The sequence below is a fragment of the Scyliorhinus canicula genome, chromosome 24 (genome assembly GCF_902713615.1).
Source record: "Scyliorhinus canicula chromosome 24, sScyCan1.1, whole genome shotgun sequence".
NCBI classification, from domain to species: domain Eukaryota; kingdom Metazoa; phylum Chordata; class Chondrichthyes; order Carcharhiniformes; family Scyliorhinidae; genus Scyliorhinus; species Scyliorhinus canicula.
The window spans coordinates 6,724,936-6,749,400 of NC_052169.1; the positions used below are offsets into that span (position 1 = coordinate 6,724,936).

At 43.5% G+C, this 24,465-nt stretch overlaps 1 protein-coding gene across 2 annotated transcripts in view; it reads left to right on the forward strand.

The window, feature by feature from the left end:
- scaper (S-phase cyclin A-associated protein in the ER) overlaps positions 1 to 24,465 on the forward strand; it is a 347,711-nt gene that overhangs the window by 261,158 nt on the left and 62,088 nt on the right. For both annotated transcript variants that reach the window (XM_038784220.1, XM_038784221.1), the window contains 2 exons: positions 9,535 to 9,767; positions 19,170 to 19,325. In XM_038784220.1, the coding sequence (XP_038640148.1) occupies positions 9,535 to 9,767; positions 19,170 to 19,325 (389 nt within the window). The remainder of the gene's footprint in view (positions 1 to 9,534; positions 9,768 to 19,169; positions 19,326 to 24,465) is intronic.

Below are 24,465 nucleotides of genomic sequence, written 5' to 3' on the forward strand. Positions count from 1 at the left end.
AACCAGAGGACACAATCTCAGACTAAAGGGCGATCCTTTAAAACAGAGATGAGGAGGAATTTCTTCAGTCAGAGGGTGGTGAATCTGTGGAACTCTTTGCCGCAGGAGGCTGTGGAGGCCAAATCATTGAGTGTCTTTAAGACAGCGATAGATAGGTTCTTGATTAATAAGGGGATCAGGGGTTATGGAGAGATGGCAGAAGAATGGGGATGAGAAAAATATCAGCCATGATTGAAAGACGGAGCATACGTAATGGGCCGAGTGGCCTAATTGTGCTTCTATGGTCTTAAATGGCTAGTCCAGTTCAGTTTCTGATCAATGGTAACCCTCAGGATGTTGATTGTGGGGGTATTCGGCGACCTAATGCAATTGGAAGTCAAGGGGCAGTGCTTGGATCCTCTTTTGTAGGAGATGGTCATTGCCTGGCACTGGTGGGCGTAAATGTAACTTGCCACTTGTCAGCCCAAGCCTGGATATTGTCCAGGTCTTGCTGCATTAGGACATGGTTGCATTATCTGAGGAGTCGCGAATGGTGCTGAACATTATGCAGTCATCTGCAAACATCCCCAATTCTGACCTTTTGATGGAAGGGAGGTAATTGATGAAGCAGCTGAAGATGGAGTGAGGACACTACCCTGAGGAACTCCTGCAGTGATGTCCTGAAGCTGCGATGATTGACCTCCAACCACCACAACCATTTCCTTTGTGCCGGGTATGACTCCAACCAATGGAGAGTGCCCCCCTGATTCCCATTGACTCCAGTTTACCTTGGGCTCCTTGATGCCATGCACGGTCAAATACTGCCTTTATGTCAAGGGCAGTCACTCTCACCTCACCTCTAGCATTCCGCATTTTATTCCATGTTTGAACCAAGGCTGTAATGAGGTCAGGAGCTTAGTGACCCTGGCGCCCAAACTAAATGTCTGTGAGCAGGTTATTGCTGTGTAAGTGCTGTTTGATAGCATTGTTGATGACTCCCACCATCACTTTTCTGATGATGGAGGACACACCTGGGCAATTGTTGAGTCGATGCCAGTGTTGTAGCTCTACTGGAGTAGCTTGGCTAGGGGTGCGGCAGGTTCTGGAGCACCAGTCTTCAGTACTATTACCGGGATATTGTCAGGGCCCATTTCAACATTCGGTGCCTTCAGTCGTTTCTTGATATCACGTGGAGTGAATCGTAATGGCTGAAGACTGACATCTGCACAATCTCCCTCGGTGCTGCCTGACGATGGAGCTGGACCACCAGCAATCAACTGGCCTTCTCTCCATACTGCCTTAGATTGAATTTACCTCCTCTTGGTTTTTTGATCGTGATGATAACAGTGAAGATGAAGATAACATTGTTAACACAGTGGAAAAAAGTGCCCAAAGACGTCATGCATGAGCACAGTGAAAAGATGCAGACAACACTAGAGGAGGCGGCTACGGCAAAAACCATTGTTTTTTGGTAAGTACAAAACATATTGGGCGTGATCTATGGGCTGTTCATGTTGGTGGGATATACCAGTCCCACGCCAGCACGGATTTCCAGACGATGAGGGGTTCAGTAACCGGGAAATCCGGTTGACAAAAAACACGCGGCGGGATGATCGGTAAATTCTGCCCATTATGTTTCACCCTGGTGCCTTTTATATTTATGGTTAATCAGAAAGAAAGCCTTGCATTCATAATGCCCATTGAACTATGTTGGGATATTCCAAAGTGTTTTACAACTAACCAGTTACTTTTTAAAGGGTTTTCATTGCTGGCATGGTGGAAAGCATCGGCAAGATGATTTATTTGGTTGCGCGGCCCCTTTAAGGGTGACGGGTCTTGTGGCCCATGTGTCCGGCTCGGCACCATTTTCTAAAATTTGTGCTGTAAAAGGTTAATTTACTTTCTCTCTCCAAAGATGCTGTCTGACGTGCTGAGTATTTGCAGCATTTCCTGCTTCTCTATCGATGCTTGTTGGCCAACATTCTGATTTTAAATGGATGGGTTTTAGTGGGAAATTGGGAGCATGGCTTTTCAGGTCTGCCTGTGGTACCTGTTCATAAAGGTAGTCAGGTTCCTATTGAGTGAAATGTTGTAGCTCTCTTTGTGTCATTTTCATTCATCGTTTGGTTTCCTGTTTAATTCAAACACTATTGGGTATTTTATAGCCCTCAGATCATTGACCAAATCACTGGACAATTATAGATGTCCCCATGTCAGGTGGTCACTTCCTTTATTTTAATAAATTTCAGAGTACCCAATTAATTTTTCCCAATTAAGGGGCAATTTAGCAAGGCCAATCCACCTAGCCTGCACATCTTTGGGTTGTGGGGACGAAACCCAAAGAACACGGGGAGAATATGCAAATTCCACCCGGCTAGTGGCCCAGAGCTGGGATCGAACCTGGGACCTCAGCGCTGTGAGGCAACAGTGCTAACCACTGTCCCACCGTGATGCCCTCAGATGGTCACTTCCTTGTTTGTTCTGATTCGGACTTGCCGAAGTTGGAGGAGTCAAGGGGCTGGGAGCTTGCCAAAAACCTAAAATTCTGGAATTTCCCACATGTGAAGTTAAAGTGAAAGTCAAGGCAGCATTTGACCGAGGTCCCAACGCGCCGCACATGCGCGTGCTCCGTAGGCGCACAGTTCCCAACACGCCACAGACGCACATTATATTCCAAAATCCAAAAAATTCCAAAATCCGATGTACACTCGGTCCCAAGCATGTTTGATAAGGGAAGCATTTTGAATAAGGGAAGCATTTTGGATAAGGTATGCTCAACCTGTATAGGAATAAATTAACTTTATTTCTTTGTAAACTATCATTTTACTTGGCATAAATCAGAGCAGCAGAGGACTACTTCAGTTGTGTTGAAAGGTCCAGACAATGTTGCAGCTGGTGATGATGTTTTAATCTGCACAATATTATCTGCACACCATTGGGAAATGCAATTTGGAAAGTTGCCACCATCACTTGCATATATGTAGTATCGCATAATGGAAACTGTCCCAAAATGAATTACTTTTAAGTATAGTTACACTATTATATAGGCCGTTGCAATGTATTAGTGGATCTGTCTTAATTCTGCTTATGGTGGTTCACACGAAGTTTGAGAGAAAAAAAGCAAAGCTGTCAATAGTGGTAAAATGTTTTCTTGATTTGGTTTGGAGTTCTCCGGGACCAGCAGGGTAAGTATGATGGACATACTTAGGATGAGAAGGTAAACTCAAGGCTTCATAGATTAAAATTGCAACATCATGTTCACACAACATTAATAACATTTTGTTATGTGGTGTGACCATGCTAATTTTAATGACAGACTTTTGACATTTTTTATCGCCTTTAATTTTTCCACTGCCTGTGGTAGGAGGCAATTGTGTCCCAGCTCTCTCTGTCTAACCTGCAATGCGATTAGTTCTGGCAGCAGTAATATTATTGGAATTCTACAACTGTTATTAATGCTGTCGACTGTCCAGCAAATGAAGTCTTCTCCTCACATGTTTAATTTGTTTCTTCTTTTGCTTCCTTTTGCCAACTAGCATCGTGGAAAATTTGGTTCCCAATAAAACTAGAATACAAGACTAGGGATGTATTTCTGAGGCTGTATAAGGCTCTGATCAGATCCCATTTGGAGTATTGTGAGCAGTTTTCAGCCCTGTAACTAAGGAAGGATGTGCTGGCCTTGGAGAGGGTCCAGAGGAGATTCACAAGAATGATCCCTGGAATAAAGAGCTTGTCGTACCAGGAATGGTTGAGGACTCTGGGTCTGTACTCGTTGAAGTATAGAAAGATAAGGGGGTATCTTATTGAAACGTACAGGATACTGCGAGGCCTGGATAGAGTGGATGTGGAGAGGATGTTTCCACTTGTAGGAAAAGCTGGAACCCGAGGACACAGCCTCAGACTAAAAGGACGATCCTTGAAAACAGAGATGAGGAGGAATTTCTTCAGCCAGAGGGTGGTGAATCTGTGGAACTCTTTGCCGCAGAAAACTGTGGAGGCCAAATCACTGAGTGTCTTTAAGACAGAGATAGATAGGCTCCTGATTAATAAGGGGATCAGGGGTTATGGGGAGAAGGCAGGAGAATGGGGATGAGAAAAATATCAACCACGATTGATCGGCGGAGCAGACTCAATGGCCGAGTGGTTTAATTCTGCTCCTATGTCTTATGGTCTAAAACTAGCCCATGAATTTGGGAAGTTGGCCACCTACCAAGCCTACAGTTGTCTGACTCTGAACCAATGAAAGGTACAATATCATACATTAATGGAGAGGAAAACTAAGGAAATACTCAAAATATATATTTATTATGTGAACTGAACCTTTTTGACCTCAGCAGGGGCCCACTTCAAACCTCATCCCCACAAGTGTTCGGGCAAAATATTAAAACCTGCATTTATATAATACTTTATAATGCATAAATCTGTCCTGGGGCAATCACAGAGGCATAATCAAACAAAAATAGATGCAGAGCCAAAGAAGGGGCTATTCAGAGAGATGGTCAAATATGTGGTCAATATTGGTTTATATGGAGGGTTGAAGGGGGTGTGGAAAAATGAAAAGATTTAGGAAGGGAATTCCAGAGTGTAGGGCCAAGGGGACTGGAGGCTTGGACACCAATGGTGGAATAAAGGAATCACATGGGGCCAACACAGAATTCTGGTGGAATTTCTATGGCTGGAGAAAGTTCCAGCGATAGACAGGCAAGGACTTGGTGACTTAATCACAACTGTAAATTTTAAATTGGAGGTCCTTTTTTAAAATAAATTTAGAGTACCCAATTATTTTGTTTTCCAATGAAGAGGCAATTTAGCGTGGCCAATCCACCTACTCTGCACATCTTTGGGTTGTTGGGGTGAGACCCACGCAGACACGGAGAGAATGTGCAAACTCCACACGGAAAGTGACCCAGGGCTAGGATGGAACCCGGGTCCTCGAGCGCTGTGAGGCAGCAGTGCTAACCACTGCACCGCCCCTAAAATTGGAGATCCTAAAGTAAATGTGCATCAGTGAGGGCAGCAGAGATGGATTGAAGACATTATCTTATAACTGCTGTAGTATGGAATACCGGTGTAGAATTCTGAATAAGTTGGAATTTCAACCTGGAGAACATCGGAATAATTGAGTTTTGAGGAGACACAGGCTTGGATTAGAGTTCCAGCAGAGGTTGGGCTGAGGCAGGGAAGATGTGGGTAGTATTATAGAAATGACAGTCAGGGCTGTTTGTGTTGGAGAAGATTTGGAATCATATAGGATGTCAGGATTGTGGTTCAATTTACGGCGGTAGCTGGGGAGACGGAATCAGTAGCCAAGATGCAGTTATAAGATAATGCCTTCAGTCTTCCATGTATTTAACTCGAGGAAATGGTTATGGGTCAGCTTTTGTGGCAGCAAAAGTCTCAACCACTATTAAAACCAGTGGGGCAAGAGTCAGCTGCGTGGATATCAATCTTAGAAGAGAGATCCATGAGTTGGTATTGGGGGAATAGGTACAGACAGCAGCATGGTAGCATTGTGGTTAGCACAATTGTTTAACATCTCCAGGGTCCCGGGTTTGATTCCCGGCTTGGGTCACTGTCTGTGCGGAGTCTGCACATCCTCCCAGTGTGTGCGTGGGTTTCCTCCGGGTGCTCTGGTTTCCTCCCACAGTCCAAAGATGTGCAGGTTAGGTGGATTGGCCATGCTAAAATTGTCCTTCGTGTCCAAAATTGCCCCCAGTGTTGGGTGGGGTTACTGGGTTATGGGAATAGGGTGGAGGTGTGGTCCTTGGGTAGGGTGCTCTTTCCAAGAGCCAGTGCAGACTCGATGGGCCAAATGGCCTCCTTCTGCACTGTAAATTCTATGATCTATATGGATCTGAGGAGGCAGTAATGGAGAAAGAGAGCCTGGAGTTGTCTTTGCAGTCCAGGGTGATCCCTGTGTAGTTTGGATGATGAGAGTCAGGCATGATAAAACTTGACGTGTTTGACCCAGATCTAAACCATTAGACCAGATGTGTGCCAGATGCACTCCAGTTCATGGCCCTCAGATGTGAGGAGTGTAGTTGGGAGTGGACTAAGCGAATAGCTGGGCTGGGAGTCAATGAGAGGTTTGGTGAGAACAAGGGTGTTAAAGGCAAAAGGAGAATTATTGAGCAGACCTACACAGGAGAAGTATCCATGAATGGTGAAAGGCCAGAGGAATTGATTTCCTTATATATCTTGCAAATACACATTTTAAATAGATAACTGGAAAATGCTTTGCACAGTAAGTGGAATACCAATCTGCTTATCAGGAGTAATGTCGAAAACTATGTTGCTGTTTCGATTTAATAGCAAGAATTTAATTCTTAAGTAATCCTTCATTGAACATTTAAAGAAAAGCATCACTGTAAGGAGAAATGTGCCCTGTGTAATGTCTTTGCCAAAGCAGTCAGCAGTAAAGTTGCCAAATAGAAATGTGAAAATCAATCTTTGCTGAAAACACATACATGTGTTTCACATTGGTCAGAAGGATCTTCATTTTGTGTGCCTGAAGTTACTGTTGCATTCTGCATAGTTTGGAGTCAGTACATTTTTTTAAAATTGCACCTTTCAAGTCTTACTGTTCTGTACATAAGGGATAAATACTTGACAATTGAAGTGCTTCATCTTACTCTGTAACCATTGGCCTTTTAAGATGCCTTTTTTCCTCACCCCTTTCAGCTAAAGAGTGAAACCATTAAAATGAAGCACAGATCATAAAATGTTAAAGGAGGGCTTGCAGCTGGCTTATCATTCCAAACATAAAGGATCTGTATACTTTTGCAACAGATGCTTCTCATTGTGTGTGACAGAGAAGAGTCTCTACCTTATTAAGGCCATAAAAGAGGAATGGAGGGAAATTATGTTAAAAGTGACTGAGAGAGCGAATCAGGCATCTTAAGTGATAGGTCTTGCAAGCCAGTCTAAAGCATGGTGAAAATCAGCTTGACAGTCTTGATGCATATTATAATACCTATTGGCTACATTGCCACGGTAACAGACTATTTAAGGTTTCACATTTGTAATTTGGTCAATGATTGACAATTACGAGGCCAACCAGCCACTGATTTGAAAGATGCTCAGTGGAAATAACCTGCTAGGTAGTAAGGGACTCTTTAAATGTGTTTGCAAAGATTAGGTGGGCTTAAAAAGAACCCACTGGAAATGCATTAATGGTAAGAGGACTTACATGGCCTTTAAAATGATATCTTAATGGGGATATTAATGCACAATGGCAACAGTCGATAATGCAGCAATGCAGCAGCGTACTCAGGACTCCTTTTCAAACCCCAAAGGTCTACCACTGAGAAAGACAAGGACAGTAGATACATTGGAACACCACCATCTGCAAGGTCCCCTTCAGGTCACGCACCACCCTGGCTCGGAACCATATCGCTGTTCCTTTACTGTTACTCAGACAAAATCCTGGAAATCACTCCCTAACAACATGGTGGATGTACCTACACCAGATGGACTGCAGCGGTTCAAAAGGGGGGCTCACCACCTCCTTGATTGGGCATGGGCAACAAATGCCGGAGTTGCCAGCGATGTTCAAGAACAAACTAAAAACAGGAACGACTTTAAATGGCTTCTGGTAGCGATGGTAAATGGACTTGTTGTTTTGAAGCTGTGTTGTACTGAATAGGAAGGTTCCAGCTTTCGTCTTTACTCTCTGCTAATTTAGCTGATGTTAAGTGGGTCAGGAGCACAGTTTTTCTAGCATCGCCCTCCGTGTTCCTGGACTGGAGAGAGAGAACTTTGTTCATGTGCTTGCTCCTGATCACTATGGAGTGACTGCTGGAACAGGTGCCTATGGACATTGGTAAGGACAGGATTGGACTGCGATGTGATGCAGCTTGTGCCCTGATTAAGCCTATAGAAGCTCTGATTTAAGGAAATCAGACAACCCTTAATGCCGATATTCGGTTGTAATTGATAGCCTAAGAAGCAATGAAATGTGGCCTTAAGTAAAAAATATTCTTAGAATATGGCTGACCTATCTGTTCTGGACAAAGTAATGGACCACGCTCCAGACAGGATAACAACCATGCATGACCTTCAGTGTAATAAAACATCTCAAACCACCTCTCAGGAACATTCTTAAACAGAGGGGAATATCGGAGGATGAAAAGTTGAAACAATTAGATATGGGCAACAGAAAACTAATAAAAATCAAAGTGAGAAAGCCTCTCATTTATATAATACTTTTCACATCTGCAGACATCCCAAAGTACATTACAGCCAATCAAGTACTTTTCAAATGTAGTCACTGTTTTGCCTGGAATGGAAAATTAAACTTAAAGTGAACTTGACAACGTAAAAGATTAGCATTAAAAAAAAGCGACGGTAAATAAGTTAAGACCAAATGTACATCTAAGCTGCTGGTTTGATTCAGTAAGCTTAGAGGTGGCAAACTGGCTATAAGGACAGGCAATACTATATCAATTTGAAATTTCAGGGTAATTTTGTCTTCTGTAGCTTGAGCTGCACGCTATTAGATTTCGCTAGTCTACCTCTGATCAGTGGATGTGGGCAGGGGAGCTCACTTAGCGAAGAGCCAGGGGAAATCGCAAAAGGTCAAAACAAGACTGAGGAAAGATTAACCGAGCTTAAGGGAAGTCAAGATGGCCTTTATTGAAACCGGGGCGGGAACTCAAAAAGATTCCACATTTGAAGGAGAAATGGGAGAAGCTGTTGAAAAAGGAGAGAAAGAAAACATTTGGTTAGAAGTGAAGACTAACTGGAAAGCTGCATTTAGCTGCAGAAGGAGATGGCGACATTGCAACAGAGCAGCTGTTGAGAGACTGAACTGAAGTGCATGCCAACAAAATAGAAACATTGAGGGAAAGTTGAGGCTCCATGGCAAGTTGTTTAGGGAGAGGAGACAGAACTGTGTGCTGTTTTTATCACTCTTTTATCATGGGCTAGGAGGGTTTTAATGTCCTGTTATCATACATTAGGATGGCACAGTGGTTAGCACAGCTGCCTCATAGCGCCAGGGACCGGATTCGATTCTGACCTCAGGTGACTGTGTGGAGTTTTTACGTTCTCTCTTAAAGAGGTGTGAATTGTCTCAAGCCAGGACAGTTGGTAGGATTTCGCAAGCTCAGGCCATATGGTGGGGGGTGAATGTAATGCGACATGAATCCAAAGTCCCGGTTGAGGCTGTATTCATGTGTGTGGAACTTGGCTATAAGTTTCTGCTCGCCGATTCTGCGTTGTCGCGCATCCTGACGGCCTTAAGTTAGCGGAATGCAATGGATAGCAAATGGCTCTCAATGGAATCGCAGAGAGGCTGGTTAACATAGGCAAAGTATGTTTGTACTTTGGATGTCCGTACTATGCGATGGAGCCTAGCAGTGCTACTGAACTCAGGTGTTGGGTGTAAGAGGGGAGTGGCAGACAAAGTTTGCCCTCCCAAATCACGGTCAAAAAATCCAACAAAGTATAAAAGTGCTTTTACATTTCAGAAAATTTCAAGACGGCAGGCAGGCCAAATTGGGCTTAAAGAAAAGTATTCCATTCTGATATTTTGCATTTCTTTTCGTTTTGTAGCTTTTTGTTCCAGCTGAAGACGAAGCCATCTTTGGAAAGAGTGTGAGCAAACAGGTGTTTGAAGGGCTGACCACAGGGCTTCTGCAGACCTGCGCCACTGTGCTTGGATGCCTGGCCAGCAACCTCCCCGAGGCCAGCAGCCAACCTGGCACGCCAAAGAAATCAGGGCAAGAAACGAAAAATAACCTTTCACAGAGTGAGCTGTGCATCAGCAGGATACAGGATCTCATCAGGTGAAGGCAGTGTCTGTGTAAGGAAGGGATCGGGGGGGGGGGGGGGGGGGGGGAAGAGTTAAATAAGTGTAGTTTTAGATGTATTATATTATAAACTTATTATCCACCTGACCAGGTAAGTGACGTAATCCAGAGATTTAGGGTAATGCTCTAGGGACCCAGGAACCAATCCCATCAAGGCAGATGGTGAAATTTGAATTCAATTTTTAAATAGTCTGGAATTAAAAGTCTTAATAGTGATGCATAATTGTCATAAAAACCCATCCTGTTCGCTAATATCCTTTAGAGGAGGAAATCTGCCATCTATACCTGGTCTGGCCGACATGTGATTCCAGATCCACAGAAAGTGGACTCTTAAATGCCCTCTGAAATGGGCCATCATGCCACTCAGCTCAAGGTCGATTAGGGATGACCAATAAATGCTGGCCTAGCCAGCAACACCCACATCTCATGAGAAAATAAATTTTAAAAATACACCTACTCTCCTCAGCTTTCCGGTATTTGTTTGTTTTTCAGTTTACTCTGGACGTTTATCTTTCGGCCATCATTTCCTTTTCTCTGGGACGCTCCACAAAACCAATTTGCTTTGCTACTTCCATTTCTGACTTGTGAAACCCCTTCAAAATCTATCTACTTGGCTGTGCCTTAATTTTCTGCTGTGCGCAACTCCCCCTTTTTACACTTACCGTGTGAGGATGAATTGTTAGAGAATTTCCATGTAGCATTTCTCAGTGCCCCTCATCCCCTCCACTTTAGGGCTAATTCTTTATTTTATAAATTCAGTGTACCCAAGTAATTTTTTTCCAATGAAGGGGCAATTTAGCGTGGCCAGTCCACCTAGCCTGCATATCTTTGGGTTGTGGGAGCGAAACCCACGCAAACATGGGGAGAATGTGCAAACTCCACATGGCTTTAGGGCTAATTCACCCACAACCCACAGTCTTGTGGCCAGCTCAGACGGTAATGAGCGCCATTGCTGGTATAAAACTTGGTCTGTATCAAGCTAACCAATCTCTGACAGGATTGCGTTGAGTGAGTAGGGAGAAAATGATTCAATTTGTGCCTCGTGGCTAGGAAATGGAATAGGTCAGCCGGGCTTCCCAATCCCAATCCCTGTGATGCCTCTTGGAGGTTCGGGCACCTCGCATGACAGGACCAAACCATTATGATTTTAATGTTCCCACTCAGTCGTATGACCTCTCAGCAACTCAGTTGCCAGCTCATGCGCAAAGAATTGCCACATTACATATTCTTTTGGTCAGAAATCTGTCGATTAGAATGATGAAGAGTCTTCTTTGACGAATACAGTGTGCGCATACTCACCCCTTAGGGATGCACCCACTATCCAAGTCTATGGAGTTTAAGCACAAGTTGTTAAAGCTCTGGCTTTCGTGACCCAAGATGTTCGCTAGAGCGCCACTGGAGTTTAACCAACTCTGTTTAGCTTACCAATCCAGACAATTGGTAAGCTTCCTGCTACTCATCTAGGCAGGATCAGACGACTCAGTCGGGCATTCACTTGCAGCGCTGTCAGGCGCATGTGAGATAATACCAGCCAAATGGGTCCACCATTTCTGCTTCCATTCCTAAACCAAGCTGGCCGGTCAATCATCAAAGGTGCCCTTGAGTATTGCAGACCTTGACTGGTTTAGCTGGTGGATCATGAAGGGTTACTTCCACATGTCATCCTCAAGCCACTTCGCTCATGAAAAGATTTCACTTTAGGTCTGTTATGTTGAGTTACACCACGAGTCACTGTCGTTTAGGATAAGATTAAGGATCAGAACAGCAACAGTTTGCAGCAAGGCAGGGAGACTATTTGGCACATCATATCTGCACCTACACCCAGTTTAGAAAAGAGTGGGAAAACCTGGATTGGAAGGAATAAAAGTGATTGTTTATCACGTAATCCCATCTTGTTCCATTTTTTAAAGTGTAGAATATAATCAGTCCCAATCAGACCAGTAGGCAGGATTAATATTTATATCTCAAGACAGGGAGTTTCATGTTTAGGGTATCTGATTTACAGACTCTCAATTTAATGCACTATTTTGATGGAGCTAATTTGTGTATTTGAGACACTTCAACTGTTGAATTTGCCTGAGTTTCTCCAGAGCAAATTTTTTCAATGGACTTTCATTTTCATTTAAAGAAGAACACCGAAACCTTCCTAACTTTAGTTTATTGCTTTGAGATGCGAAGGTATTTGCAGGCTGTCCACAATTCTTTTGAATTGTGGACAAAAGAATGAAACGGTCAGTAATTATTCCCCCCGAGTCTCCATTGTGGTCTTTGCTCGATATTGTTCAGTGTATCCTGTGCAGGTAGTTCGAAGTAATGCATGGCAGCCATAGCCAGGAGCATTCAGGAAGGCTGAGGTCACAGTTCATGCAGAATAAGCAACTGAATCTATAGTAAGGTGGGAAATGACTGAAGCAGACTTGGGTAGCCTAAGGGAAGGAAGTGACTAAAACATCCAAGACCCTAAACAATACATGAAGTGACAAACGCGATCCCGTTCTGACATCATTGCAGCTCATTCTGTTGGTGTTGACTTGCACCATTGGGTTTTACACAATTGCTCAGTGTTTAGTATCAGTCATTTCAATATTTCAAATTCTCATTGAATTGGGAGGATAAAGAATCCCCTCTCATCTCCACCGAAAACGAGTGCTCCCGTGCTGAATTCTGGTTAGGTTATTATAATTTGTTTTGGTAGTCCCATTTTATAGACACAGTTCATTTTACTTATTAGGCTGAGGCCCTTGTCAGGCTCATAGCCGAGCTGGAAAGGAGTCAGGATAATAATATTTATTAGCGTCACAAGTAGGCTTACATTAACACTGCAATGAAGTTACTATGAAAATCCCCTAGTAGCCACGCTCCGGTGCCTGTTCGGGTACACTGAGGGAGAATTCGGAACATCCAATTCACCAACAAGCACGTCTTTTAGGGCTTGTGGGAGGAAACCGGAGCACTCTGAGGAAACCCACGCAGACACTGGGAGAACGTGCAGACCCCGCACAGACAGTGACACAAGCCGGGAATCGAACCTGGGTCCCTGGCGCTAACCACTGTGCTATCAGAGAATCTGTTCTGCATTGCTGTAGTTCTTTCTGCAAAAATGCTCCTATTTGGCACAACTTTCTGCTGGGAGCATGGGATTGTATTCCCCTGTAATGTGAAGCAATTGATTTTTATGCTTTTTAATCAACAGTCAAGGAAATGTACAGCAGAAACTATTCTGGGTTCAGTGCAGCAATATTCTTCAAATGGAGGTACGAGGGAAGTTTGTACAAAAATGTACGATTCCCTTCCTCAATGAAAATCTGGGGCGCGATTCTCCACTCCCCACGCCGGGTGGGAAAATCGCGGGAGGGCCGGGCGACTCACGACATGCCCCCATGGCGCCCCCCGCGATTCTCCCACCCCCACTCGGAAGAATCGCCGCTCGCCGTTTTTCACGGCAACCGCCGATTCTCCGACCCGGATGGGCCGAGCGGCCTGCCGTTTGCGACCGGTTCACGACGGCGGCAACCACACCTGGTCGCTGCCGTCGTGAACATGGCACCAAAAGCTGGTTTGAAGCTTGTGGGGGCGGAGATGGGAGTGAGCACCACGGCCGTGCTCGGGAGGGGACTGGCCCGCGATCGGTGCCCACCGATCGTCGGGCTGGCGTCTCAAAGTGACGCACTCTTTCCCCTCCGCCGCCCCGCAAGATCAAGCTGCCACGACTTGCGGAGCAGCGGGGGGAAAGAAGACAACCACGCATGCGCGGGTTTGAGCCGTCGTGACGTCAGCCGCGCATGCGCAGGTTGGAGCCGGCCAACCTGCGCATGCTCGGCTGACGACACTTAGGCGCCGCCGTCGCATCATTCTCGGTGTCAAGGCCCGGTGGCCGAGAGTTACGGAGCGCCGCTCCCGGCACCCCGGGTGGGGGTGAATAAGGTGAGAGGAGCGGCCTCCGAGGCCGTCGTGAAACTCGGCCGAGTTCACGACGGCCTTCCCGATTTTTTGCGGGAGCGGAGAATTCCACCCCTGATATTAAAGTGACTGAAACAAAACTCTTTAGTTGAATGTCCTAGTACATGTATAAATGAGCATTAACAGAGAGGAGCGGGGCAGCATGGTGGCACAGTGGTTAGCATTGCTGCCTACGGCGCTGAGGACCTGGGTTCGAATCCCGGCCCTGGGTCACTGTCCGTGTGGAGTTTGCACATTCTCCCCGTGTCTGCATGGGTTTCACCCCCACAACCCAAAGATGTGCAGCGTAGGCGGATTGGCCATGTTAAATTGCCCCTTAATTGGAAAAAATAATTGGGTACTCTAAATTTATTTTAAAAAAACATTAGACCTCAAGCCATAATCAGACCGCCCAAACTTGCCACTACCCTGTTTTGGGCTTTGCAAAAGATTCCAACACTAATCTTGGCAAATAATTGTCTTTCCATTCCTTGCCAATTTGAGGGCTGGGGTTTTCCTGTTTTGGAACTCGCCCATCTCCAATATTCCTGAACATGGATGGGTTGATAAATTTGTACTCTGAAGGGAAATCCGCAAACAACAATTTTAATGCTTTTTAAATCAGGAGAGAGTGGAATGTGAGATCTACAAAGGCAAAATACTGCGGATGCTGGAAATCGGATATACAAAGGGAAAACGCTGGAAATACTCAGCGGACCAAACAGCATCTGTGGACAGCATCTGTGGAAAGGGAATGTTTCAAACCAGTTATGTTCTGATGAAAGACAACCAACTGACATGTTAACTTTCCACACATGCTTCTGAACCTGCTGACTAGTACTAGCATTTTCTGTAACATAAATGATCGCTTTCTAGTGTCATTCAAAATAAGGAGTGGGGAGAAACTAAATTAGTTTTTTTACAATTTAATCTGAAGGCAGATTCTAGCAGCTGTGCATTAATTAGTTATAGTTTTCTTTGATAATCCCCATGCCTCAAAGAAAGACAAAATAAGGAAAAAAAGTAACTGGGGGGCAGATGAGGAAAAGATCAGGAGAAAGAGGTTTTCCGATCTCCCCTGCTAAAGTGTTTTGTTGAATGAATTAGTTAAATATGCCAAGGATCAGTCTGTGTTCATTCAGTTTAATGTTTTTTTTTTAAATTTAGATTACCCAATTATTTTTTCCAATTAAGGGGCAATTTAGTGTGGCCAATCCACCTACTCTGCACATTTTTGGGTTGTTGGGGCGAAACCCACGCAGACACGGGGAGAATGTGCAAACTCCACACGGACAGTGGCCTAGAGCCGGGATCGAACCTGGGACCTCAGCGCCGTGAGGCAGCTGTGCTAACCACTAGGCCACCGTGCTGCCCTCAATGTGTTTTTTAAAATAAATTTGAAGTACCCAATTTGTTTTCCCAATTAAGGGGCAATTTAGCGTGGCAAATCCACCTACCCTGAACATCTTTGGGTTGTGGGGGTGAGACCCACGTAAATGCGGGGAGAATGTGCAAACTCAACACGGACACTGACCCGGGGCCGGCATCGAACCCGGGTCCCCGGCACTGTGAGGCTGAAGTGCGAACCACCATGCCGGTGTTCAGTTTTATGTTGCATGGAACTCCATTTTTTACATCCATGTGCTTGACTAGAGATGCATGTTGAAGGGCAGCACGGTAGCACAGTGGTTAGCACAATTGCTTCACAGCTCCAGGTTGCAGGTTCAATTCCTTACTTGGGTCAGGAGTCTGCACGTTATCCTCGTGTCTGCGTAGGTTTCCTCTGCGTGCTCTGGTTTCCTCCCACAGTCCCACAGTCAAAGATATACAGGTTAAAGATATATTGGCCATGATAAATTGCTCTTAGTGTCCAAAAGAGACTAGACGGGGTTACGGGGTAGGGTGGAGCTGTGGCCTTAAGTAGAGTGCTCTTTCCAAGGGCCGGTGCAGACCTGATAGGCCGAATGGCCTCCTGCACTGTAAATTCTATGATTCTCTTCAGACATTTAAAATTGAGATGTTTAGAGAATGTGGCAGCCATATTCACACTGCCTAAACATTTAAATCAACTGCAGTTAGGTATAAAATCTATGCAGAAGGTGTAGTAAACCCACTGAATAGGGTTTGTTACCACGCTTAAGTTACATTCCATCTGTTGCCACATGCTCTCTATGTCACCTTTCACCACTTTTACTCCAGAGTCAGGTTTCATTCTGACTCCAGATTTACACAGCTTTAGTGCTGAACAATACTGAAGTTGTAGTGTGAACGCACCCTTAGTTAATTACAGTCAGAGCAACTTTCAGCAGGCGGGCTGACATTGAGTAGTGGGTACCATTTGCCTACGTAACCAGGGTGTTTTGGGGGAGGCTTGATAGGGAGGTAAAAACCAGACAGGATTCCTCATTCCAATCAAAATCCTGTAACCATGATTACGAAAAAGGGTTTTATGGATTTCAGGGAGGGTCAGGACTGTAATTACCCTGACTTCAGCCCCCCAAAAAATAGTGGGCTGACACTTGCTCTCACAATTGAAGAATGACCACTTGTGCAAAGCACCAGCGAGTTGCCGGAGCCGTAAGAAATAGCCCAGCAGGAGTTGGCGGCCCCTTCAGAAAAAGTAGGGAGGAAATCAAAGAAAAAAAATGAAGATATCAACTAGAAAAGAACTGCTGTGCTAATGCAGTTGTAGAAAATAGTTGGATGAATGCAAAATGAATATGCAGCATAAATGTGGGAGGTCTGCTGATTGATGGGCCTGTGCTCTGAAGATGTCAGCTACACTGAACTTGGATAATGCCAGAGGCTCAGGGTAAGCTGAGACTGTCTAATACCTGCGGCATTGTAGGAGATGGGCAGAACGCAGAGCTGCCATAGAAACTGACAGGGTGAAGATGCAATTAGGAGTGATTTGTTGAAGGTTCTGGACAGTGGGAGAATGCAGTTTAGACTCAGTCTCAAATAGACAAATTAGAAATTGCATACTGACAAGTCTGTCTGGAAAGACTACCTGTTAGGTAAAGTATTGGGTTTCCCTTTGGCTGTTTTGGGTACAAATTACAGGATAGTGCTTTGCATTAAATGACCAGGCTTTAGAGTGGGAAGAATAAAAGCTTTTGTCCTTGGAAAAAGATAAACTGTTCTTTCAATAATTTCGAATCAGATTGCCTTCTTTGTTGACCAAGCTGCTTTTTAATGAGTTTCCCACCACCCCCCCTCCAGAGAATGACAAAATATCAACTCTTTTGCCCACCACAGCAGCTCTTTATTTCAAGTCACCTTCTAAACAACTTTCCCTCTCTCCTCTCTTTCTCTCTCCCTCCCACCTTCAGCCGCAACTCCTAAACATTGCTTGGGTGCAGTTCCTTAAATCACATTAGCTCTGGGGTACCATGGCTAAATCATGACGCTTCACGTTAGGGTGTTGATATTGAGCTATCGGTAGGCAGCAATTGAGAGGAGGGGGGAATTATGTACTGAATTATGGGCAGAATTATGGACTGCTTTGTGGCCCATGCCTGCCAGGAACTGGATCGATTCCACCCATGCTCATTTCATAAAGCCCTTTGTGGAAAGGGTGTTGAAACATTTTGCTTTAATGGACCATTTGGTTGGATTCACATCTTGATAATGTGTGCCACATTATCAAGATGATGGATTCTCAGTACCAATGTTTCTTTCAATAAATATTATTTTTGGTGAACATCTGAGCTCAGTTCCTCCTGAATCAGAAGATTTTTGTGTTGAAACTTTACTCCAGAGACGTGGGTTCATGCAAGTTGGTACTCTGGTGTGGTAGGAGTGGCAAAACGACGCATTTTAGCATTTCCTCTGATGAGCCAATGCATCGGGTGGATATTAAGGGTCCTGCGGCATATTAAGAGCAGGACCTTCCTCTTGTGTTCTGGCCTCCAATACCCAGGAAGCCAACACCTTCAATAATTCTCATCATTGCTGTTTGTGGAATCGTGCTGTATACAAGTGGCTGTAACATTTGACTTGCTGCATTTTATTGTCTGTGCAGGACTTTGGAATACATGATCTAATTATTTTCTGTTGACACTATGAAATGCCATTGTTTCTGAGAAATGCAAGTGTAAGTCTTTCAAAAATAAATTCACGGCAGTAGAAGGTGCAGATGAGAGATGAGGAGAGTTAAACAACAGCATTGTCACATTTAGTTCACATTTTATCTCTCATTTTAAACCCTTGGATGGTTCACCTTTGTTCTTCCCCATTCATCTGCTCACTTGCAAGTTGCTACGAATCAGTCAAGCAAGTGCAGCCTCTTTTGGGGGCTTGGGAGAAGTTGACCAGATGCTACTTCCCCAGTCTGTTATTCGTGACTGGAGCTGAGCGTATATCTTAAAATAAACAGGCAAGAAGCAGCTTTTTCTTCAATTTGCAGTAGCAGTTCAGTACTGTCTCCTGTCTTCATCAAGTAATCTGGCCAAGAATGAACTGGCTGTGCGTGACATGAAATTCACAGATTTCTTAAATGCAATTTGTTGCCTGGAAGCTCTGATATTATGTTGGAATGGAGTTCCACAGGTAACAACCCTATTTGTCTGAATGCCATTGTGGAATAGTTCCGTGGATTCTGGGGAATGTCATTGCTCTTTATCCTGGCACACTGTTCCAGACCGACAAATACAGCCGTAACAGCTTTTTCGAAGATCAATCACCATAGCTCTCCGAGATATTATACTTCTTTTTTTTAATATAAATTTAGAGTACCCATTCATTTTTTCCAATTAAGGGGCAATTTAGCGTGGCCAATCCACCTAGCCTGCACATCTTTGGGTTGTGGGGGCGAAACCCATGCAAGCACGGGAAGAATGTGCAAACCCCACACGGACAGTGACCCAGAGCTGGGTTCGAACCTGGGACCTCGACGCTGTGAGGCAGCAGTGCTAAGCACTGCACCACCGTGCTGCCCCATCTTATACTTCTTTTGATGGGCTTAATAAAATTTATTTCTAAGCCACATAAAATGCAAGGAATTGGATCAGGAATAGGTCATTCGACCCCACTCTCCTTGATATTCAATAAGATCACAGCTGACCTTCCACCTTAACTTCACTTTCCTGCCCGAGACCCTTGATTCTCTTGGAGCCCAAAAATGTATCGATCTCAGCCTTGAATTTACTTAATGACTGAGCATCCACAACCCTCTAGGTAAATGCAATTCTGTCTTTAATTTCATACATCCATTATATATTCTTACTTCCACATATGTTACGAAAGTTCCTGTGTACACTTGTCGCACTGTAATTACACCTTGCTTAATTTACATGTATTTCTGTTGTAAAGTATAGACATGGGAATTTATAATGGAAATAGCAGGTCTATACAAACTTAAGATTTTCAACATATTACTTAGATTTGTATTAAACCATCCTTGACTACACTAATATTGTTCTTTCTATCTATTCTTAGCTATGTGGTATATACTGGACTCACTGATAGGCTGTATGGCTGTTTCCTCTCCATACAAGGGCCTGTTGATGAACAACCTAAAATTGCCTCCTTTCTGCAAAATGTTACAGCCCTACTGCACAGTATGTGCCGGCTTTGCTTTGCTATTGTCAATCGGTAAGTGACTGGGCAATTTAACAATAACTGCAACTTTTCTCCAAATGAAATGAAAAATGAAATGAAAATCGCTTATTGTCACGAGTAGACTTCAACGAAGTTACTGTGAAAAGCCCCTAGTCGCCACATTCCGGCGCCTGTCCGGGGAGGCTGGTACGGGAATGCGTAGCAACTTGCTAATTTGAATTCTTAAAAGTTTTAGATTCTTCCAGTGTTAAACTCCACATAGCCAGTGGTAAAGGAGGAGACCAGATGTCAATCTTAATTCAATTTTAGATATATTTACAACGTGAAAATCTACAAATGTATAATTTCAAACTTTATAACTGGTGTCACTAAGTGTCTCTTTATATGTGCTCAAGTAATTGTCTAATGAATGCCCTCCACCTGTATTGCCTCAACCTAAATTTATACAATTAACATGAATATGTCTGGTGCAAGTCTGACTTGCGCTACCACTTTAGTGAATCCACTCATCGATTTTCCTCTTCTTGTCCCACTATTTTGACCCCAGATCCCTCACCCGCCAAGACTACTTCCAAGAGGCTTGGCTTCCACTACTTTTTCTCATGAGCCCAACAGCACTAAAGATGATTGTCCTGTCTCTTTGCTGCTCTTCTTCCGATCAACTGATTTAGCATAAACCAGGAATTGATCCCAAGAAGTTCTGTTGAGGTATCAGGTCTTTATCCACTTGGCAATTGGGAGAGAATAGGAGACATTTTGTTTTGGGGTTTTCTGTGACATATTTCCATGCAGAAACAATAATGAGCTTCCACAATTATGTTATCTGAATAAAGTACAGAGCTATTTAGTCACGCTTCAGTTAGTTTGCCCCCATGTTTTGATGAGGCAGAAATGTAGCTGTTTCCAGGCAATTTGAGATAGTTTGTTCAAAACAATTCCAAATGTTGATTGTGAAGTAACAAAAGGTTATTCAGCAAGTATTCTGATTGTCGCTGTGTATAGGTGAAAGTATGATCAAAACGGCAGCTCCTTTTCATTGATACTGTCATGTTTATAAATAACGCACAGACAAAGAACAAAGATCACATTCCAACCATTCGTTTGTATGAAAATATTTACTCTGCAGTTTTTAAGCGCAGTGACAGATAATAATAGATAGAGAAGCAGTCACAATACTAACAGTATTTCTGGTGATTTAAACGTGAGCTATGCGTGCCACGTTCTGAGTCACTGTTTTTTACCCTCCCTGAGTCACTGTGTTTTTAATTTTTTGCTGGCTCCTTTCTTGAAGGAGGTAACTCATTAGAACGTTCATTTTCATGAAAACTGGTCACCCAGCAAGCACCTGGTAATTCACCCTCATAACAATGCTGCGCATGTAAGCTTTGTTAATAAATGTTGGCAGGAAGTTCAACCACAACTACTGCCTTTGCCTTGGTCCAATTGTATCATTGGATTGTGATTAGGAACTTGGATTGACTTTTCCCCTCTATGGCTCAAGGGTGTGGAGGCCATCTGTAGAACCAGTTCCTTTTTTTAAAGTTCATTCCATCAAATGTGGATGATCCTGATGCAGTTGTATTGATTGCTTACCTGGTTGTCCTCAGGAAGTGTAGATGGGCCGCTTTCTGCGGTGATAGCGTTAGGTAAGTGATTCCAGAATTGTTATCCCACTGACAATGAAGAAACCATGAAGTACATCCATCTCAGCCTGGAGGGAAACTCGGGGGTAAAGTTATTCCCATGATGTTGGGACACTTGTCCTTCGTGGTGGAAGAAGCAGTTGAACTAGGAGGTGCTGTTAAAGTTAGTTTGGTGACTGACCGAGATCTGGTACCAACAGCATCAATATCAAGAAGTAAATATTCTCCCTTGGTTCTCACTACACCAGTGCTTGGCATCTGTTATTTGTTGCAGAAATTGGATGTATACATTGCTTGTTAGAAGGCTCCTTCAACTTGTTTGAACGTTTTTAAAAATGACGATATAGTTGTGATCTACGGATAAGTGTTTATCCACAATTATCTACTCTTCTGTGAGTATCTCACATTATTTGCCTCTCAATTATCCTGGTTTTACTGTGGCCATTCATTTACAAAGATGGTACCAGAACCGAGACGTTATCAAGAAAGATTGAACAGGTTGGAGCTATTGTCCCTCGAGGAGCTGACCTGATAGAGGTCTTGAAGATTATGAAAGGGTTTGGTATGATAGATGTAGAGCAGAGATTACCACTTTTAGGGGAGACCAAAACCAAGGCTATAAATGCAATACTCATTCACAAATTAACTATACGTTCTTTACCCACAGAATGTTTAAAATGTGGAACTTATTCCCATGTGGAGTAGCTGAAGCGATAAGCATCGAGATGAGTTTAAGGGGAAGATGGATAAACACGGGGGAGAAAGGAATAGGAGGTTATGTTGATAGGGGTGTATAAGTCTCATGTAGAGCATAAGCATGGACCAGTTGAGCCAAGTGGCCTGATTCTGTGCTGTACATTCTGTGTAATCTTGATATTTTAAGAAGCTCCAGGGAAAACAGCAGCAGCATACAAGACTCTAAAGCAGCCAAAATATTTTTTTACTTCGGCTCTACAGAAGGCAAAACTCCCGCCACAGGCGTTAACCTGAATTCCGCCCTTTCAACACACTGCAGGTGGAGAGTTATACATACGTACAATATTACAGCTGTTCCTTTTTTTGTGTGTATTTGTAGTTCGAGCTTGACCTCCACTGATGACATTATAAGTAGCTAGTTTCATGTCATCCGTTTATCAACGTTCAGCTATTATCACATTGGTGATTGAACGTCACATCACTCACGCATGAACTTGAGCTGTGATGAACAGTCCAGAACTGACCTTTCTGATGTCCCAGTAGGTAAAGCTGATATTCAACCAAGCCAAACTGACCAGAGGACAGACTGACTGAGTTGGCTATACTCAGCCTTGTCAGCAGTCGAGGCAGAACAATTAGCCCCTGGGATCAAGAGGAGAAATTAGTCATCTGTCCATGCCAGCTACAGATAGCTGTGTGAACATGAGCACCAACAAGATTGGCTGCGTATGTGGTGGTCTTCACAGTCAAATAGCTTGCTGACTCTGGGCTAGGCTACTGCGTTAAAATTTGAATGACTCTAATCAAAGGTACCATGAGAAGAGCAAAGGACAAGCACTTTCCTTAAAAACACATCAAGGAACACATGAGGAAGAGCAGCATGGTGGCGCAGTGGTTAGCACTGCTGCCTCACGGCGTTGAGGACCCCAGTTCGAACTCCACAGTCCTTGTGGAGTTTGCACATTCTTCCCGTATTTGCGTGGGTTTCACCCCCACAATCCAAAAGATGTGCAGGGTAGGTGAATTGACAATGCAAATTGCCTCTTAATTGGGGAAAAAAGAATTGGGCAATCTAAATTTTTTTAAAAGAACACATTAGGACATTTATAAAGGAGAAAATTGGAATAATGTTTTAAAACAATCTTATTCTTTTCTCTTTTAAATGTGGTAATTAATACAGTAACTGTTGTTCTTCCACATTCCAACAGTCAGTGAAGCTTGCCTTACAGCAGAAGTCTTGATAAGTCAAAGCTTATCTTGCCTGCACTTCCATATCCATTCCAGTATATGGATTAAAACCACTGGAGGGCAATTGTTAATGAATTGTATGTTTTATATTGACTGGTTTTCTGTTTGTTTTGAGTTGCTGAGATTACATGGACAATAGTGAATATCTGGAAGCGATTACTGATTGAGAGGTTCGCATGATTTATGCAGAGAGAATAAATGGATACCTGGGAATAATTGCAAATCTGTAATGTAATCAGCCTCAGATTTGTATGGAAGATAAAAGATACCTGGAATTCATTACAATGTAATTTAATCTCAGGTTCAACCTGTAAACAACAAATGCTAATTCTGTGTGGTTTATAACCATTGAACTCCAAAATTAGACTGCACTCTATGAAAATAATTCTATGGCATTCCCTCTTTTAATATATATGCATCATAGTGCAAAGATTTTGTTCCTCAATTTTCTTTCCCCTTCCCCTGAAGGCCGACTGGAATATGACTCAATTGAAATTCATAGTCAGCCAGGGTACCTGCCCAAGACCATTCTCCATGTGTAAACAAGAAATCTAGAGATAATCAGTTAGGGTGCTTGAACGAGTCGACTTTTCCACTTGTGTATTCATCTTGGGTGACTTTGTACAAAGGCTATGACATTAGCCACCTCTGCTATAACCTGGTAGTATTAACAATGTGGCCCAAAGAGCTGTTTGTTGCCTCGTTCTCTTCATTTGCAGCCTTCGGTAGACCTCAGTCTTTCCCCATTTATAGGTTGGATGCTGCCAGAACCATCATTTTGGATTAATCCTTCTCGTAAAACACATAGCTAAGAATTATTAGTCATCATGACCATGCTAAAGGCAGCTCTTCCCCAAACCTGTTGTAATTTCTCGTGATTATTGCTCATCCACATCACCTGTCATATTCCAGTAGCCAACCTTCAGTGACCTTCAAATCCCTAGTTTCTCGTTTTCTCCCCATCTCGCCTGAAAGTGTTAATTTTTGTGAGGGTGCAGTTCCCTGGGCACCAGCTGTTTTCCCCGCCCCACTCGCCACTGCTTCACCAGAGTAAACATACTTCAGGCTGAGCCTTGACAGTGCATACTTGACAGCCTTGAGCGTAAAATCTAGGACTAAATAGCACTGAGGGATGCACTTTTAGAGCTCCCATCTTTCGGATGTGACATTAAACTGAGGCCCCACCTTCCATCCCAGGTAGATTTAAAAGACCCTTGATACTTTTCGAAGAAGAAGCGTGTTAGGGTGGAGTTGATTCTCGCTCGTGCCCTGACCAATATTTATCCCTCAAAAAAATCCCTAAAAACAAATGATCTGGTTGTTATCATCATGATGTTTGAAGGACCTTTGTGTGTGCAAATTAGCTGCTATGTTTCTTTTATTGCAACAGTGACTGTACATCTGAAGTACTTAATTGGCTGTAAAGTGCTTTGGGACCTCCTTCGTTCATGAAAGGCAGTATATAAATGTTAGTTCTGTTTGTAAATGCACGTCTTTGTATTCAATTGTTATTTTAGCGGTGATTTCTCTGGATTCGTATCACTCCCACCCTGTTATTACAAAGGGCTGGTATTAAACAAACATAA